This window comes from Sardina pilchardus, unplaced genomic scaffold (assembly GCF_963854185.1).
Source record: "Sardina pilchardus unplaced genomic scaffold, fSarPil1.1 HAP1_SCAFFOLD_126, whole genome shotgun sequence".
NCBI lineage: Eukaryota > Metazoa > Chordata > Actinopteri > Clupeiformes > Clupeidae > Sardina > Sardina pilchardus.
In genome coordinates, this window is record NW_026910918.1 from 45,001 (window position 1) to 65,233 (window position 20,233).

Sequence of the window (20,233 nt, forward strand, 5' to 3'; positions counted from 1 at the left end):
GGAACAATCTGTTGGATTCTCTAGCTGTTTGCGTTGTGTTTTGGTCTTAATGCTCTAATGTCTGAATGGAAGTTGGTCAGTGAAGTTGACGGCTGGATCAGGATCGGCAATTGAATGATGATTTATTGTAGTTAGTACAATCAGTGAATAACAGTCTAAGTCTCGGACGGTGAAACCGATCAAAGTCCTTACAGTTGTGAATTGCTATCAAAAGCGTGGCGCACAGTATCTCCGCGTAAGATGCTGCACGCTTGGCTTCTCGATCCGTCTCAGTCACATCCTTAAGCAAAGTTTCTAAACATTCTAATCATATCCACGTAAAGGTGGCAACAAGTGGAGAAACCCAGCTCTGACCAGGGGCCTGTACTACGAAGGGAGCTCAACCTACCCACATGTAACCCAGGGTTACTTTGCTAAACCGGGGTTGACAAAACCTGGTTATCTTCATTGGTGTTAACCGGTACTACGACGCTGAGTAAGAAGTTGATTTGTTGAACTGGGGCTAACCTCATCGGAGTTAGTGCGCGTTCACATAAAATGGGCGGGTTGCAGCGCAAATCACCACTTTTAATGATGACGCGATCACGTTATTTTACGGATAAGGATTGCGCAATGATTATAAAAAGTTGCGAGGAATTAAACCCCCCTTTGATACATCAAATACGTCGGCAGCAAACAAAGCAAGACAAGGCTGTTGGCAACGTAGGCTATTGCAGATCGGATATATGAAAGTAAAGTTTCATTTCATGTTCCTTAAATAGCCTATGTGTTACGGAGGATTAATAGCTTGCGGAATGTCTGAAATGTGTTGAAATAAATACATTTTGAGTTCATAAGAGTCCTACAGATGCAACGCAATTCATGCCATGTATATTAATAAATATTAATACAGGATAATTTAATGTTTAGCCCCATAGACTGATTTAGTGTATGCCTATCCTGTGAACATTTTAGATGCAACGGCAGTGCCGCTGGCAGCAGGTGAAAATGAAACATTCAGAAGGTTTATACCCATACACAAAAGAAATATATTTCAATATATTTTTGGGTGTATGAAATATATGTTGAATATATTACAATATATTTGTCTTTCAGACAGCTTATAACAACATATTCTGAAATATATTTGAAACATATTGTGATATAAATTCACTTATATTTGACATATATTTGACATATATTTGCAATTTTTAACAGGTGAAATATATGTTTAATTGCATACCGCTGTACCCATACACAAAATAAATATATTGGGCATATATTGTCAAGATTGTATGTTAATATATGTCAGAATATATTTTTAAATATATTTCTAAATACATTTATAATATAAGTTGAAAACACATTCAAATATAGGGTGAAATATATTTTGAAATACATTTTTGAAATACATTTTTTAAATACATTTTTTAAATATAATTTGAAATACATTTTTGAAATATAATTTGAAATACATTTTTGAAATATATTTTTGAAATACATTTTGAAATATATTTCTACAAACATGTAAATATAGGGTGAAAATGTATTAAAATAAAGGGTGACATATATTTTAAAATACATTTAAATATAGGGTGAAAATACATTTGAATATAGGGTGAAATATATTTCTAAATACATTTAAATATAGGGTGAAATATATTAGCCTGAATGCCAGACCGAAGTTTATCCCCACCCAGGGACGTGCACAGGGGGGTTGCTCAGGTTGCTCGGGCAACTGCCCATATGCCCTTCTCGACTCATGTTGCCCTTACGAGGGCAAACAATAATAATAAATCGTAGGCTACAATGGATGCAGAATTTCACGTGGGCCTAGATTTTTTAAAAATCGCAAAGTAAAAGTAGCCTCATTCACTTCCATTGGGGCACCGAGAGCGAAAGTCAGAAGGAGGGCAAATTCTGTTTACGTATAGGCTACTGTTGCAGCGCTTCACGCGACCGGCAACTGAGTTGAGCCTGCATGACAGTCTATCGCGGCCCTCGACGAAAGATATTGTCGCGGTTGTCTGGTGAGACCGACTGCCTCCTCAACGTTGTCGGAAAAGGTTAGTTTGTGATGTATAACAAACGAACAATAATCATCATGAAGTTGTATGATATTAATTACAATCTCCATAAATCCAGGCTGAGTTTGCTACGTTTAGCCTAATCAGACAGCCTGCAAGCAGACAAGCAGCCCGTTGTCCCATAGCAGGCTAGCCTACTATTTTTTTTGGTATAGGCATAATAGTTCGTTTCTCACATTTCGTTTTAGCAAGAAGAATGAATGATGGAAGTAGCCTAATGCATCACATTCATTATTTCATTCAAAATGGTTGAATGCCTAAATCCTATCACTAGGGTATTGAAGTAAAAATGATCACTGAAAAAAATCAGGAGAGGGAGAGACAACTCAAGTAGGCAGCAAAGGGCAGCACATCAATGCAGGGTTGGCTACGAAAAAGCCAACCAGCAGGTGAGACAGAGACTATGCACTGTGATAAAGATGACACTGTGTAGGCAAATTGATTAATTAATCAGACTCATATTTTAGCCTAGTAATGACAATTTTTCATAGGCTAAGGCTACGTTACATCTAAGATGAGGAGCAGCCACAAGCCCCCAGACCCTGGAAAATGTGGACCAGAATGAGGCATATAATAGCAGATAGGCCAAGAGATGAGTTGTGTTTTTTTTTTTTTTTTTTTTAGGGGGGAGGGGGGTACCCTTTTTTCAGGTCCGAGCAACTGCCCCTCAAAATTCCTGTGCACGTCCCTGTCCCCACCTACAGTACATCCTTTTTCTGCAGGGAACTTCGGTCTGGCACTTCTCCGTTCGGCTGCTACTATTCGAAATAGAGGTCTGTTCGGACCAATCAAATTGTCAGGGCGGGCTTTACGTGATGATTGACAGATGATCAGCAGTGACGTTCACGGCTGCATGCGTCCTCGTTCGGCGATTTGGGTGTGAGACCGTGTTGGCTTAAGTTGATTTTGATTGTAATAGAAACGCTATGGCTATGAATGCATATTTTTTTCATGCAGTTTGGCCTTTCGTTTAGCTTAGCTATGGAAACTGAGGTTTTATCACGGATTCACACAACTATTTCTGAACACTTGGACCAACGTGGATATGTGGGAAAACTTCAGTTTTACTTTCACCAAGTTAAAACAGCATGTTTGCGTGATGTTGTTCCCGTTTGTTTGAAATGTGTTTGCTCGTTGGGTTAACGACACACTTCCCCAGCTGTTCATTGCATATTTGTACAGTTGAAGGAATTATTTCTAAAAACGAAGGACGGGAAATGTTTTCCATATAGCCTACCCTGCTACATATTTCGTTGTCTTACATTTCGCTATCAGGTGTACAAGATAGATACTGACAGCGCAATAACTTGTTCTGTTTGGTTTGGTCTATCCAATGAGTGCAGAGCAGGTCTCTGCATGAATTAGTGAGATGTAGCACACATTAACCCACAGCAGTGAGTTACCTTGCCTGGGGTTACAAGTCTGAATCCCTAACCAGTAGGCCACAGCAGTCTTACTGAATGTGTTGTGATGTGTGTACTGTATTGGGCCAGGCATACTGTCATCATTTACTGTATTGGGACTCTTTGTCTTCCTCTTCCTCCCCTACCTGCCCCCCTCCTCTTCCTTGTATACCACCTCTAACACACACTTGCCCCATGCGTCTCTGGTTTCTGTTCATTGAAACTCCTGTTTACTGTAAATTCTGTACTGACTTATATTGGTTGTCACATCATTAGACACAAGTGTTATACATTTTGAGTGGTAGTGTTCAAATGGGGACAACTGTGCTCTAATTGTGTTCACTTTCTGAGTTGTTTGATTATCAATAATTAAGAAGTGCATTATAATGAACATGTGTTTAGAGTTTTGCAAAACAGGTTAATGAGTTTTGTAAAATGCACCTACTTAGGTGAAAGCAGTCTATGGTTTTACAAAAACGGAGATTAATTCAATAAATGTACTCAGGCATTTGATAATTTGATTCAGAGAATGAGGTTGTAATAAAAAAAATATATATAAAATATATTGTAACATACAGTATATTTTGAAATATTTACAATGTAGGGTGAAAATACGGCATATTTTTGAAAAACAAAAACCGGCCAAGTATAGTTGTGTATACAAGGAATGTGGTTGAGGGTTGGGTTGGGTTGGGTTGAGGTCAGGACTCAGGTCAGGCATGTATTTGTGAGACGTGTTTTTTACCTTGAAATACAACACCTTATCCTGTGTATTAATGAATGATGCAAAATAGATTGCTGTCAGAGAACATATACACTATATTGCCAAAAGTATTTGGTCACCTGCCTTGACTCATATATGAATTTAAGTGACATCCCATTCTTAATCTATAGGGTTTAATATGATGTCGGTTCCACAAATATACATATAAAGAGTAAAGAGAAAAAAGAACAACAATATAGTAACTTAAGTAAGTCAGTTTCCATACATACAGTAGGTGTCACAAAAATCACAGATTTTTAAGTGGATTAGCAGAACTACTAGGCATTGTCTGTATGTTGCTGCTCATTTACATATACTTGACATGTATTTGACAAATATATGTCAAATATAAGTTATATATCACAACACATTCCGCAAGACTGCTGTGGCCTACTGGTTAGGGATTCAGACTTGTAAGCAAAAGGTTGCCGGTTCAATCCCTGATCAAGCAAGGTAGTTCACTCTGTGGGTTAATGTGTGCTACTATGTGCTACATCTCACTAATTCATGCAGAGACCAAATCCATTGTATGTGCAAGTATACTTAAAAAATAGAACATTTCACCATATTTTTAAACACATTTCAACATATATTGTAATATATTTGGAAACATATTTTGCCATATATTTCAGAATATATTTAAATGTATTTCAAAAAATATTTCAGAAATATATTAAATGTATTTTCACCCTATATTTAAATGTATTTCAAAATATATTTCAGGAATTTATTTACATGTATTTTCACCCTATATTTAAATGTATTTCAAAATATATTTCAGAAATGTATTAAATGTATTTTCGCCCTATATTTACATGTATTTCAAAATATATTTCTGAAATATATGAAATGTATTTTCGCCCTATATGTACATGCATTTCAAAATATATTTCTGAAATATATGAAATATATTTCTGAAATATATAAAATATGTTTTTGCCCTATATGTACATGCATGTCAAAATATATTTCTGAAATATATAAAATATGTTTTTGCCCTATATGTACATGCATGTCAAAATATATTTCTGAAATATATGAAATATGTTTTGGCCTTATATTTACATACATTTCAAAATATATTTCTGAAATATATAAAATATATTTTGAAATATATTTCAGAAATGTATGAAATATGTTTTCGCCTTATATTTACATGCATTTCAAAATATATTTCTGAAATATATAAAATATATTTCAAAATATATTTCTGAAATATATAAAATATATTTAGAAATATATTTCAGAAATGTATGAAATATGTTTTTGCCTTATATTTACATGCATTTCAAAATATATTTCTGAAATATATGAAATATACTTCAAAATATATTTCGGAAATGTATTTCAAAATATATTTCACAGTATATTTCAAAATATATTAACATACAATCTTGAAAATATATGGCCAATATATTTCTTTTGTGTATGGGTAGGCCTAGTTATAGCTTGCATTAATATTTCTTAATTATGAAAATGTGTTATATTGCCAATGCTTATAGCCTCCACTTTGCCTCGATCAGCTGACAAATGCAACGAATTCCCTCGGCTGAGAACGTATATCTTTCATAGAGAATATTATATGGAGAAAGATTCTGGCGGTCATTAAAAACCCTCGCCTTGCGAAGAGAGGCGCTTACAATTTGCGCTCCAATAATGTATCTTCAAAGTAGCCTACGTCGACATTGTGGGGTGTGGTTAACCGCAAACCTTGGGTTTACCAAGATCATAACCTGCTCGGAGCAGGTTTGAGATGCAGCGTAAATTGCCATGGCAGCATACCTAGGTTAAAACCTATCCACCTTTCGTAGTACGGGTTAACCGGGAAGTTACGCCACACGTGATCAACTTACTCTCGAAGTTACCCAGCTAAGCCAGTAACCCCGCTTCGTAGTACAGGCCCCAGGTGGCAAATCCAGACACACAGCTCCGGCCTTCGGCCCATGTTTTGACTGAGCAACAAGGCCTTTTCTAACGTAAACAGGCCTGAATGTGCACTTAATATCAGAGCTTAAAGTCAGCCTTTCTGTCACAGAACAAGTAATATCCAATTGTATACCTTTACCCACACATATATCCCATTCTATGAGTAAAGGGCCGTTCACACCAAGAACGATAACGATAACTATAAACAAATATCGCTCTCGTTAATATGAATGACAACGTTCACACCTAAACTATAACGATAACGACATGAAGAACGATATCGTTGTTGATCACTTTCAGAGCGATTTTGAGAACGATAAAAAGCTAACAGCCAATCAGAACCCATAATATTCTAGCCATCACAATCATTAACATGAGGAGAGACTTTTCTTATCATTGGCCAGTGTGGACGCTTTTATCGTTATGGTTATAGTTATCGTTATCGTTATCGTTTTTGGTGTGAACTGCCCTTAATACATGTGAACACACCGGAATACAGTAGGAATACCCCAGAATTCAACAATCTCAAACGGTCTGAGGAGGAAGTTCTCCATGAATATACAGTGGAACAGGACGTGAGTTTGACGTTGATAGATAGATACTTTATTGATCCCCAGGGACGTGAGTTTGACGTTGATAGATACTTTATTGATCCCCAGGGACGTGAGTTTGACGTTGATAGATAGATAGATACTTTATTGATCCCCAGGGACGTGAGTTTGACGTTGATAGATAGATAGATACTTTATTGATGCCCAGGGACGTGAGTTTGACGTTGATAGATACTTTATTGATCCCCAGAGGACGTGAGTTTGACGTTGATAGATAGATACTTTATTGATCCCCAGAGGACGTGAGTTTGACGTTGATAGATACTTTATTGATCCCCAGGGACGTGAGTTTGACTTGATAGATAGATACTTTATTGATCCCCAGGGATGTGAGTTTGACTTGATAGATAGATACTTTATTGATCCCCATGGACGTGAGTTTGACGTTGATAGATACTTTATTGATCCCCAGAGGACGTGAGTTTGACGTTGATAGATAGATACTTTATTGATCCTCAGGGACGTGAGTTTGACGTTGATAGATACTTTATTGATCCCCGGGGGAATTTCAAGAGGACCGTTGTAATGCAGCAGTGCAATTACCGTTAGAATGGAATGTTAACACCAAATCGTTCAAATTTAACTGTTAAAAGAAAACACGTTCACACGCTCCACTAATGTTCGCCACTGTTTGCCCAATTTGAATGCACCTGTTTCTCTTCCTCCTATTGGCTGCCAGCACTGACCCATGTTTATCTCCTTCTTATTGGCTGGCTGTCAGCACTGACACCTGTTTCTCTTCCTCCTATTGGCTGTCAGCACTGACACCTGTTTATCTCCTTCTTATTGGCTGTCAGCACTGACACCTGTTTCTCTCCTTCTTATTGGCTGGCTGTCAGCACTGACACCTGTTTCTCTCCTTCCTATTGGCTGTCAGCACTGACACCTGTTTCTCTCCTCCTATTGGCTGTCAGCACTGACAGCTGTTTCTCTCCTCCTATTGGCTGTCAACACTGACACCTGTTTCTCTCCTCCTATTGGCTGTCAGCACTAACTCACTAACCCAGTAACACTCTTGTCCTGGCAGGCTGCCCTCACCTTATTGGCTCTTCAGAAGTTCCTGCAGGGAACCGACCTATCGCTGTTCAGCGGCCCACTCCAGAATGGCCACGCCCCCAAGCAGCCCTGCTCTCCCTCTGACGTGATTGGCCAGACCACCGTCACCATCAATGACTATAAGACTCCACCATTGGTCCAGACCCTGGAGACACGCCCACCCGACTACCAAGCCCCGCCTCCTGCCTTCTGATGTGGCCGTGATCACATACACACACACACACACCCCAGCACACACAAACACACACACACACCCACCCCAGCACACACAGACACACACCCCATCAAACCACAAACACACGCACACACACACACACACAAACTAACAGTACACAGTCACTCATACAAATACACATTATATCAAACATCACCACACACACACACTTTGTACCATAGACACATACAGTATCTCTCTATATCTCTCTCTATCTCCTTCTCTCTCTCTCTCTATCAGGCAAACACACACACACACACACACACACACACACACACACTCGCTTGCACACGCATGCAGACATAGTCATTTGATTTTTTTGTCTGGAGAATGTAACGGTTCACTGCACGGCTGTGTGTGTGTGTGTGTGTGTGTGTGTGTGTGTGTATGTGTGTGTGGTCTTACCAACATCCAATAGGCTCCATGCATGACTTCATTTTGGATTCCCTTCCTGGGCAATCAACTTCCTGTTCACGCTGTACACAGTAGGCTATGACAGAAACAACTACTTCCTGTTCACGCTGTACACAGTAGGCTATGACAGAAACAACTACTTCCTGTTTACGCTGTACACAGTAGGCTATGACAGAAACAACTACTTCCTGTTCACGCTGTACACAGTAGGCTATAACCAGAGCCCATTTATGGAGAGCCGGTCCACTTGCTATTAACTCCATTGTACCTGCAGTTCCTGTTGCAGTTCCACTAGGGGCGATCACGAGCAAGTGATCAAACAATGGGGGTCTATGGGGCTAGACGGCTAAATTGGTCTGTTTCACCTTATTGCCATTGAAAAATCGAAGATTGGATTTTAGTTTCTGCAAGCTCAATATGGGTTATAGTTATGGCCCTTTGGTTTCTCACAGGCTTGGTAGTTGTTGCCCATAACACACTAGCATCCTGCTAATGAATGATGTCATTGACACGTTTGAAAGGCGTTTTAGAGCAATTAAGGGACTTAAAAAATCTAATACTCAGCCGTGTGTATTTTCCTTGACCCCCCTTTCACATGCAATATTCCGATTTCTACACAAAAAAATATATGCAGAGAAAAGTGGATTTTAGAAGAAACTCCATTCACCTCCATTCATTCTCCACTTGCTCGCGATCGCCCTCTAGTTGCAGTACCATGCGGAAGTATTCAGCGAGTGGTCGTTCTCCCCTCATTAGACATTCTCTGCTATAACAGAAACAACTACTTCCTGTTTAGGCTGTACCAGGGCCAGAGTGGGACAAATTCATTTAAGCGGGAAATGTCCCATTAAAGTAGACTACATTGCATGCCTACACTATCTGTAAGAGAGTTAGTTAGTTGAATACTCACCAATTTCAATTCCAAGACCATTTGACAGTATTTCTGCACACAGCGTAGGCCTGTACTACCCGAGCTTGGCACGTTAGCTAGGGTTTCTAGACTACCACAACAGTGGCGAGCCCAGGCCTGTACTACCCGAGCTAGGCACGATAGCTAACAGTGACGAGCCCCACTGCTCATGTGTTAAGGTAAACAGGAAGTGATATCTGCTTATGTGTTAAGGTCAACAGGAAGTGATATCTGCTTATGTGTTAAGGTAAACAGGAAGTGATATGGCAGTGCAATGACGAGGAAAAAGCCTTATCTGCTCATGTAGTGAGGTAAACAGGAAGTGATATGGCAAAGCATTGAGAGAATAGCCATATCTGTGTGTGTGTGTGTGTGTGTGTGTGTGTGTGTGTGTGTGTGTGTGTGTGTGTGTGTGTGTGATCTTCTCCATACATCTGCACGGCAGTGTGTGTGTGTGTGTGTGTGTGTGTGTGTGTGTTACACCTGTCTTAGCGCTGAACTATCTGCTCTCTCTCTCTCTCTCTTTGACTTTGACTGCATTCTGACTGATTAATGACTTAACTACGGTACTGCACTGCTGTCAACCCAATAAAGTATTAAACCACCAATTCTCATTCTCTCTGTGTGTGTGTGTGTGTGTGTGTGTGTGTGTGTGTGTGTGTGTGAGCGAGAGAGAGAGTGTGTGTGTGTGAGAGAGAGAGAGAGTGTGTGTGTGAGCGAGAGAGAGAGAGAGAGTGTGTGTGTGTGTGTGATTCCTGCATTCTGACTTAACTACGCTACTGCACTGCTGTTGTCCCAATAAATTATTAAACTACCAGCTCTCACTCTGTGTGCGTCTGTTTGTGTGTGTGCGCGTGTTTGTGTGATTCCTGCATAGGTCCTCATTTCCAAAATAGCCAGTGTGATATTAAACAGTGGAGGCTGTTCTCAGTGCATTTCATCCTAGGTGCAGAGTTGCTGGAGCTAAGCTAAGCTAGTGCTGGAGCTAGGCTAGGCTAGTGCAAGTCAACACTATGTGCTTCTAGGTGCAGAGTTGCTGGAGCTAGGCTAGTGCTGGAGCTAGGCTAGGCTAGTGCAAGTCAACGCTATGTGCTTCTAGTTGCAGAGTTGCTGGAGCTAGGCTAGTGCTGGAGCTAGGCTATGCTAGTACAAGTCAACGCTATGTGCTTCTAGTTGCAGAGTTGCTGGAGCTAGGCTAGTGCTGGAGCTAGGCTAGGCTAGTGCAAGTCAATGCTATGTGCTTCTAGTTGCAGAGTTGCTGAAGCTAGGCTAGGTTAGTACAAGTCAACGCTATGTGCTTCTAGTTGCAGAGTTGCTGGAGCTAGGCTAGTGCTGGAGCTAGGCTAGGCTAGTACAAGTCAACGCTATGTGCTTCTAGTTGCAGAGTTGCTGGAGCTAGGCTAGTACTGGAGCTACGCTAGGCTAGTGCAAGGCAACGCTATGTGCTTCTATTTGCAGAGTTGCTGAAGCTAGGCTAGTGCAAGGCAACGGTATGTGCTTCTAGTTGCAGAGTTGCTGGAGCTAGGCTAAGCTAAGCTAGTGCTGGAGCTAGGCTAATGCAAGTCAACGCTATGTGCTTCTAGTTGCAGAGTTGCTGGAGCTAGGCTAGTGCTGGAGCTAGGCTATCGCAAGTCAATGCTATGTGCTTCTAGTTGCAGAGTTGCTGGAGCTAGGCTAAGCTAGTGCAAGTCAATGCTATGTGCTTCTAGTTGCAGAGTTGCTGGAGCTAGGCTAAGCTAGTGCAAGTCAACACTATGTGCTTCTAGTTGCAGAGTTGCTGGAGCTACGCTAGGCTAGTGCAAGGCAACGGTATGTGCTTCTAGTTGCAGAGTTGCTGGAGCTAGGCTAAGCTAAGCTAGTGCTGGAGCTAGGCTAATGCAAGTCAACGCTATGTGCTTCTAGTTGCAGAGTTGCTGGAGCTAGGCTAGTGCTGGAGCTAGGCTATCGCAAGTCAATGCTATGTGCTTCTAGTTGCAGAGTTGCTGGAGCTAGGCTAAGCTAGTGCAAGTCAATGCTATGTGCTTCTAGTTGCAGAGTTGCTGGAGCTACGCTAGGCTAGTGCAAGTCAATGCTATGTGCTTCTAGTTGCAGAGTTGCTGGAGCTAGGCTAAGCTAGTGCAACTCAACGCTATGTGCTTCTAGGTGCAGAGTTGCTGGAGCTAGGCTAGTGCTGGAGTTAGGCTAAGCTAGTGCAACTCAACGCTATGTGCTTCTAGTTGCAGAGTTGCTGGAGCTAGGCTAGTGCTGGAACTAGGCTAAGCTAGTGCAACTCAACGCTATGTGCTTCTAGGTGCAGAGTTGCTGGAGCTAGGCTAAGCTAGTGCAAGTCAACGCTACGTGCTTCTATTTGCAGAGTTGCTGGAGCTAGGCTAGCGCAAGTCAATGCTATGTGCTTCTAGTTGCAGAGTTGCTGGAGCTAGGCTAAGCTAGTGCAAGTCAATGCTATGTGCTTCTAGTTGCAGAGTTGCTGGAGCTAGGCTAAGCTAGTGCAAGTCAATGCTATGTGCTTCTAGTTGCAGAGTTGCTGGAGCTAAGCTAGTGCAAGTCAATGCTATGTGCTTCTAGTTGCAGAGTTGCTGGAGCTAGGCTAAGCTAGTGCAAGTCAATGCTATGTGCTTCTAGTTGCAGAGTTGTTGGAGCTAGGCTAGGCTAGTGCAAGTCAATGCTATGTGCTTCTAGTTGCAGAGTTGCTGGAGCTAGGCTAAGCTAGTGCAAGTCAACGTTATGTGCTTCTAGTTGCAGAGTTGCTGGAGCTAGGCTAGTGCTGGAGCTAGGCTAAGCTAGTGCAAGTCAATGCTATGTGCTTCTAGGTGCAGAGTTGCTGGAGCTAGGCTAAGCTAGGCTAGTGCTGGAGCTAGGCTAGGTTAGCGCAAGTCAATGCTATGTGCTTGCCAGCCACTAACAGTACACCCGAACCAAATAAAATGTAACGTCAGACTATTTTTTCAGTCAGCTAAAAGTTTGATTTGCATTGAGCTCAATGAGCATCAAACAGGCTAATAGGCTAACTGAAAAAAACAGCATGCCAATCTCTAGGTATGGTGAAGGGTAATTCCAAAGGCCAAGGGAACTTAATCAGGATGCATAGTATCCTGGATCCATAAAATGGACTTTAAAAATAAAAATTCTTCCTGCCCCTATGGGAATTTAACATAAGGGTGCAAATACTTATGCTCCCTGTATTTTAATAACATTCATATGTGTACAATACATTCTTCATTCACAAAGAAAATTGGTGTCCTTAAAGGTTGGATTTTTACTCATTTTCAATTAAGGCATTACTGTAAGATCAATTTCCAATGGATTATCTTGTATTCCTCTTTTAGTCAACTGGTGTATGGGTTCGAATACTTACTATCCTCACTGTAGAAAACAGTAGCCTGGCTATTAGCATAGGAAACTGTAGGCTGTTGGGAAAATCTTCCAGGCGGTAAGACACAAGAACGACATCACGTTGTATCATTTACTCTGGCCGAGAGGAGAGAGTGCCCAGAAAGGAGAATTCTCCTTCCTGCAAAGCAGTCTCTGACTTTCTCCTAGCAGCGCAAGTCTTTTTATTCAGCAGATTGTGGCTCATCAGTTATATAGTCAGTGGTTACAACACTTGTTTACCAGACACTTTTTGCAGTAAGTTCCTCTTTTAATTTAACAGTTGGACATCCCAGTATCTGGGTATGAACTCAACTAGAACATTCTGTGTCTGCAGATATATGTGTCGGCGGTGTAGGGTCAATTTATGTCCACAGCAACTTGCAAGCACACATACAACAATGATAATAATGTTCTCCACCACAAGACCATTATACATAGTCCAGAAACATAAACGGGCTCACTTTTGATGATTACACCACAAGGCTATTAGCATACATAGTCCAGGAACATAAACAGGCTACTTTTGATGATTACACCACAAGCCTATTAGCATACATAGTCCAGAAACATAAACAGACTACTTTTGATGATTACACCACAAGGCTATTAGCATACATAGCTCACTTTTGATGATTACAGCACAAGGCTATTAGCATACATAGCTCACATTTGATGATTTCACCACAAGGCTATTAGCATACATAGTCCAGGAACATAAACAGGCTACTTTTGATGATTACACCACAAGGCTATTAGCATACATAGCTCACTTTTGATGATTACAGCACAAGGCTATTAGCATACATAGCTCACATTTGATGATTTCACCACAAGGCTATTAGCATACATAGTCCAGAAACATAAACATGCTACTTTTGATGATTATCAGCACAAGGCTATTAGCATACATAGCTCACTTTTGATGATTACAGCACAAGGCTATTAGCATACATAGTCCAGGAACATAAACAGGCTACTTTTGATGATTACACCACAAGGCTATTAGCATACATAGCTCACTTTTGATGATTACAGCACAAGGCTATTAGCATACATAGCTCACATTTGATGATTTCACCACAAGGCTATTAGCATACATAGTCCAGAAACATAAACATGCTACTTTTGATGATTACAGCACAAGGCTATTAGCATACATAGTCCAGGAACATAAACAGGCTACTTTTGATGATTACAGCACAAGGCTATTAGCATACATAGTCCAGAAACATAAACAGGCTCACTTTTGATGATTACAGCACAAGATGACTTGCTGATGAAGACGATTTGTGATATGTACTTAGTATGTCCTCCTATGCCTCAGGTCAAGTATATAGCAAGCACACTCATCTACATACTATCAGTGTACTTGGTATATGTCCCTCTCGTATGCTTAACGTATACAACAACTACACTCATCTACAGTATATCAGTGTACTTGGTATATCCTTCTTGTATGCTTAACGTATACAACAACTACACTTATCCATATATGGATACCCGCTACGATATGTGTGATGATTATTATAGGAGGCTTTATTCTATGGGTAGTACCTTTCATAAGGGTTTGGCAATGGTGTTATGTACATATTGTCAGCTGTTTCAACAAGAACACTTGTTGTTTTGATCTTGTCAGGCCAGACAGCATTAACAGTTTCAGTTTTTATATCCCTAGAGGGATATACCAAGTACATTGATAGTATTTAGATGAGTGTAAATGGCGTATACTTTAAGCATACAATACGGATATACCAAGAACATTGATAGCATATAGATGAGTGTACTTTTGCAAACTTAAAATTAACTTTCAAATATACTTTTATTTTAACTTCAAATGTTCCAATTTAGTCCGAAAAAGTATTATAGTACACTAAAATACTTCCGTAAAACTTCAAACAATAGCCGAGTCCCAAATAGACGCATGTCTCTTTTAAACGCCCGGTGTGGCTACAGATTTGGGGTAAAGGCCGGTCTCCAACAGAAGCCTGGTCTGTTTTTTTAGTTTCGGGTTGTATTTATTCTTCTTATACCCGTCAGATCGCCAGCATGGTGCAGATTGCGCACACTAAATTTATAATTGCATGACTGCGGAGGTGAAAGCCAGAGTTCCAAATGCTTAACTTTTTTCGACATTGGCCTATGTCCTGCATTACTTAATTAATGCCATTTTTTTTAATTTGCGCACTAGACAACATATTTTATCACGAACTTTCTTTGTTTAGTTTCACTTTCTCTCGTTTCTCCGCATTTCTCCGCATTTCTCTCAATACCGTGGCGGAAAAGAAAAAGACTTGATTTAAATGACATTTAAGCTGATAGTGCCTAACAAAATTCGGGAGAAGCAGCGGCAAGATATTTCTCGGTTGATCCAAAGAGGGTGCGTAAAGGCTGAGCTGTAACGTCTGTCATGAAAGAGGGAGAGACCTGCGCATCGGGAGCTACGCAAGCAAGGCAGGCAAATGGAGGAGAGCGACGAGGAGGAGGAATTTGCAACTTGTAGTAGTCTAGTTGAGGATCACGGTGATAGCGATTAATAGGATCATTTTTAATCACATGATTGCAGTTGTTTTACAGGGTAGCATTCAGTCTTTATTGTTGATGTGTTATCAGGGGTAAAGTTCACAGGCTCGATGGTAACTTGAATTGTTCAGCCCGCTGTCACATCGTTTCGTTATTTTAAGCTGCCAATAATTTAAGACATAGCTAATATAGTAGGCTAATTCTAATATGATCTGATTTGTGAAACACATTCGAATTATAGGCTAAATAAAGTAGCCTACCGTAATATAATGTGGTAACCTCCTGTTGTCATGTTTTCCGTCTGCTTATGCTATTGGGTAGTTATTTCTAATCCTACAATAAACCTACACTCAACTAACAACACTAAATTAAACGCCTGTCTCATATAGACGCCTGTCTCAAATACACGCCCGTGCATTTTGGCGATTTGGCAAAATAAAAGCCCGGGCTATTGTTTGGAGTTTTACGGTATTACTTATAAGCATACTGGAGTATATTTACAAAAATAAACTTCAAGTATACTACTTTTTGGTAAGGGAAATTATTCTCCTAAACAATGTCAGCCCAGAATATCCAAAGGTCCAGTCCCAGACACATACAGCACCAACACCATGCTACTGTTCCTTTAAGGAAATCAACTCAAGCTGAAGGATGGACTTTAGTTCTGATGTGTTATCTAAGGCTGGGATTATACTTGCCGTTAGACCAAGCGTAAGCGTATGCGTCCGTGTGCGACCTGCTGTGTCCTGTGTACAGACTCGCTGCAGCATTACGCACCTTACTGGAGGTCTTCACCAGGGGGAGACTAGTAGCCTAATATCAGATGTGGATGTGGCCATGTGCCATTGTTTACTCTCATGATTGCCCCCAGCTTTGATGTCGATAATGCATCTTGCAGTCACTTTGTTTTGGCAATGATCGCCCCCTACTTTCTTGTCAGTATTGCATCTCGCGGACGCGTCGTGTTCGCTTGCGACGACGTGCACGACCGACGCACCAAATGACCGCAAAATACGCGAGGCAGCCATGATGCGTACACGAACGCGTTGTCTACAGCAAGTCTAAACGTGCCTTAAAGCCTACCTTACATTGCCAGACTTTGCAAAGATTTGGAAAAGATTTTTGAAAGACTACAGTCTCAGACCCTCTCACATCTAAAGACAATTCATTCACAGTCTAGTCACAGGCCAGTCTCAGATTAGGATTTTGCAAAGACTGTGGGTCACTATTTACAAGACTGCTGCTAGATTCCTTCAAATTATTTCCATCGTGCAATAGGCTACACGTCATCATTCACAGGAAATCACATGATAGCCTACTCATATCAAAGTATTTTTTTCGCGTTTCTGCAGCATTGTTTGATGTGTGACATCACTAACAGATAGAGTTGTTCTGTCACGTAGAACAGCCGACTAATACATTATAAGAAATGAAATAACAAATAATCATAAAGGCTACAGCTGTCGCCTATTTTGCCCCTTCCTGTTTCATGTTCGCGCAAGGTTACTATTGGTTTTTAATGTTCACGTCACTATTTGCATGAGCCACGACTGAAAAGACTTCCGATAATATCAAACATGTTTGATATTGTCGTAACGGCAAAACTAGAAAAAGACTGCCTCCGACGGACTTAAAACCGCGAAGATTGGCACCTTACACTAAACGATTTAGATGACGGGAGCGCGCTGCGATTTCAGTACAACTCCCAAGATTTCCGCCCGATTTTGGAAATTTAGTCGCCGACTGTTAAAACAGACCAAAATCGTGCAATGTAAGCCAGCCTTAAACTGTAAAACATTTTATGACACCTTGCCACAGGAACACACTGTTCACTCACTCATTAACCAGTCCAGTTCCTTGTCTTTGATGGTTAAAAGATCGCTTGGTAAGTGCGTTGAATTGTTTTGTTTTTAAATAGAAATGGGAAAAGTTTCAGGATGAAAACAACAATCAATCCCCTAAACAAGGAGTATGGATCTGTTGATTAAGAGATTGTGAAGGTAGATTTATGGGAGTGGAGTCTGATGTCTTCTTACCGTAATTTCCCAACTATTAGCTGTGGCTTATACATTGATTTTGCAAAATGTCTTCAGTTATGAGGCTAATACACAGAGACAGTTAATATGGTATTAATATGGTTTTGTTTCTTGTAACTTGCATAAAACACCCTCCTGTGGCTCATACACAATGCAGAAATGACTGCAAATGACTGTAGTAGGCTACGTTTGGCATGATCTCTAAAGGCAGGGGCGTCGTTAGACCTGGGCATTCGGGGCTATAGCCCCTGATGTATTGGGAATAGCCCCGGATCTCCGAGCCTTAAAAGTAATGATGAAAATCGCCCCAGAGGTTGTTATGATATTCCAAACGAACGCCACGGCTAGCAGCCACCAGGCAGCCACAACTGCAACATTGTTACTAGCGCTGACCTGGCGTTATGGAGTCCGAATCATTTGTTGCAAATTCAACATCAGTGTTATATTGTTTCCCTCTCTGTCAACCGTTATTACCAGAGCAGAGCCACTCTTACAGTTAGCCTACTATTGCAGTGTAGTTAAGTTTACCATGGATATAAGACAGTTTTTTGGTGGGAAAAAGCAGCAAGCGCAAGAGGTTGACGTTGAGAGTGAGACGTCATCTTGCCAAACCCATGATGATAATACTTCAATCAGCTCAGGTTCGTTAAAAAAAAGCAGCAAGCACTAGCTCTGAATAATATAGGTCTGTGTTAAGCTAGCTAGCAGTGCCCACTGCCCAGCCTCTGTAGGCTACCTCTCGCTAGCTTTAAGACACTTCGCTGGAGAACTAAAAAGACATCAACTTACTTACGTATTTTCACCACCAGGGGCCTATTGCACAAAACTAGGATAAGGGATTAACCCGGGATATCTTGGTTATCCTGGCTCAATTTAAATCCGTGATCCAGTTGCACAAAAGCGGGATAGGGGGCAGCAGGATATGTTATGGTATAAGTTACCATGGCGATTTATTCTGTGGAGCTAGCCTGCTCCTGACCAGGCTCACAGCCAAGATAAGTTGATTCTAATGGTAATTACATTATCTGATTGGTTCAGCTAGCTGTCATTCAAATGAGACCTCCACGTGATTTTTTTTTAAAGAGCTGTAGATTCCATTTATATATTATTTGCAACATGCATTTACTCGCAAAACACAGCAGAATGTCTGCCTAATACCATATGGATGTCATTTAAATTATGGTGGCCTTATAATTAATAACATAGCCTACTCGTTGTTTGCTTCTTTTTTGACAGATGTTTGATGAATAGGCTGCTGTAGTAGTTGATTGGAAGTGGAGGGGACATTTTTCGAAGGTGTTTTGAACTAATTCGGCTTTTAAGACAAATTAAGATAGCCTACTTTGTGCATCTTTGCGGTGGCAAAGCGCTTCCTATTGACGTTGCGTGCCGAGACAAGGAAGCTCTCACGTGGGTGCATACGTAAATTTGCATTCAGTTGATCTGCCACACCTACTCCCGCTATGTAACAGAAATAATCATGATCCCCCATCCAAAAAAGTAAAACTTTACCTCGTTGTTAGTCTATATCAAAAGCGGTTGTTTACTTTGTGTGCAAGACGCTATTTTTCGCGTCTTTTTTTATTCCAACCGCGAGTTATTGGGGGAGAAACGAGAACGCGCACATACACCGGATAACTTACACCTGGCTTGATGAATCCGTGTCTGCTCATCCTGGATTGGTCTTTGTGCAACCAATTCAGCCGGTATGCTCTTGTTTAGGATTCAGTGATCGCGGCTCAGTAACTTATCCCGGATGTCTTAATTCTGCTTTTGTGCAACGGGCCCCAGCTCTGTAGAATCCAATCACACGATCTTCATAAACACTCGTTTTCCATGAACGTGTTCCATTAAGTCCACTATCAGACCGTCAGCAGGCTTTTTTTTTATGTATTTGTTTTTAACACTGCTAGGTGCTAGTTACCATAGTTAACCGAGTTGAGCCAGGCTAGCTACAGGTATTCCTAACCAAACGCACCAATAACTTCCATGCAAACTGACAATTGAACATGGATTAATAGCGATTGAGTGGCACCTGGAAATGATGCATTCATTCATCACGTCACGGGCATAAATAATTGTTTTATTCGATGGCCGCTCACTCAATCAAATTAAACAAGTACGCGTCCTCACATCATGTTCTCATTTCGATAAGCGATTAGCCTGTGTGCGGTTACACTTCTTGTTTTCATGATGACAGTTGGCAAACAACGTTATGTTGCATTACCGCCACCTTCTGGAGTGTGGGTCTGAATAATTTATTTCCCTACACTTAAATTCTGATGTATTAATCCATCCAGTTATTTTTAAAAGGGAAAAGAAAAACCTGAAACATAACTCTCCAGAATTAATTTGTAGAATCATTTAATCTCGTATCTCTCCATTGTATCTGATGGATTAACTGCTGCCTCTCATTACAATATAGCACATTCTTCAATAACATGTTCTATTTCTGATAAGTTTGACCTTTAAACATGAATAGTCTGCTTTTCATTAAGTTTCAGATCATCACACAAATGATTGTAACATTCCCATTTAAAGACAATAAAAGGAAGACACCACTAAAATTGACTTTCAGTTTGAACATTAAGTTTATTAATTGTAGTATGCATCCAAAACATGGTTGATAATCATTCGTCGCTTACTGGAATCATACATTGATCCTCACTGGTCTCCTAGATCACTTCCCATGTTTGTCTCACTGTGGTACAGTTGAAATTAATTAGGAGGTCATGAAACAAAGAGCTCTACAAACATGTTAACACATTGCATTCATTAATTCACTACTGTCCCCGTGTGCAGTAAGCATTTGATTTTCAGTATGCATTTTGGATAGCCAAAAGTCCAATGGAGAGTTTCCATTAGGGATTTTAAAAACGCATGAGCATACCTTGGCAAATAATGGTCTACAGCACTCATTTCATGCTATATTGATCTACTTT

At 40.6% G+C, this 20,233-nt stretch overlaps 1 protein-coding gene across 2 annotated transcripts in view; it reads left to right on the plus strand.

Moving 5' to 3' along the window:
- Positions 1–8,875, plus strand: part of syngr3b (synaptogyrin 3b) — a 21,879-nt gene extending 13,004 nt beyond the window's left edge. For both annotated transcript variants that reach the window (XM_062530492.1, XM_062530491.1), the window contains one exon: positions 7,797–8,875. In XM_062530492.1, the coding sequence (XP_062386476.1) occupies positions 7,797–8,018 (222 nt within the window). In that variant the 3' untranslated portion in view covers positions 8,019–8,875. The remainder of the gene's footprint in view (positions 1–7,796) is intronic.
- The last annotated feature ends 11,358 nt before the right edge of the window (positions 8,876–20,233 follow it).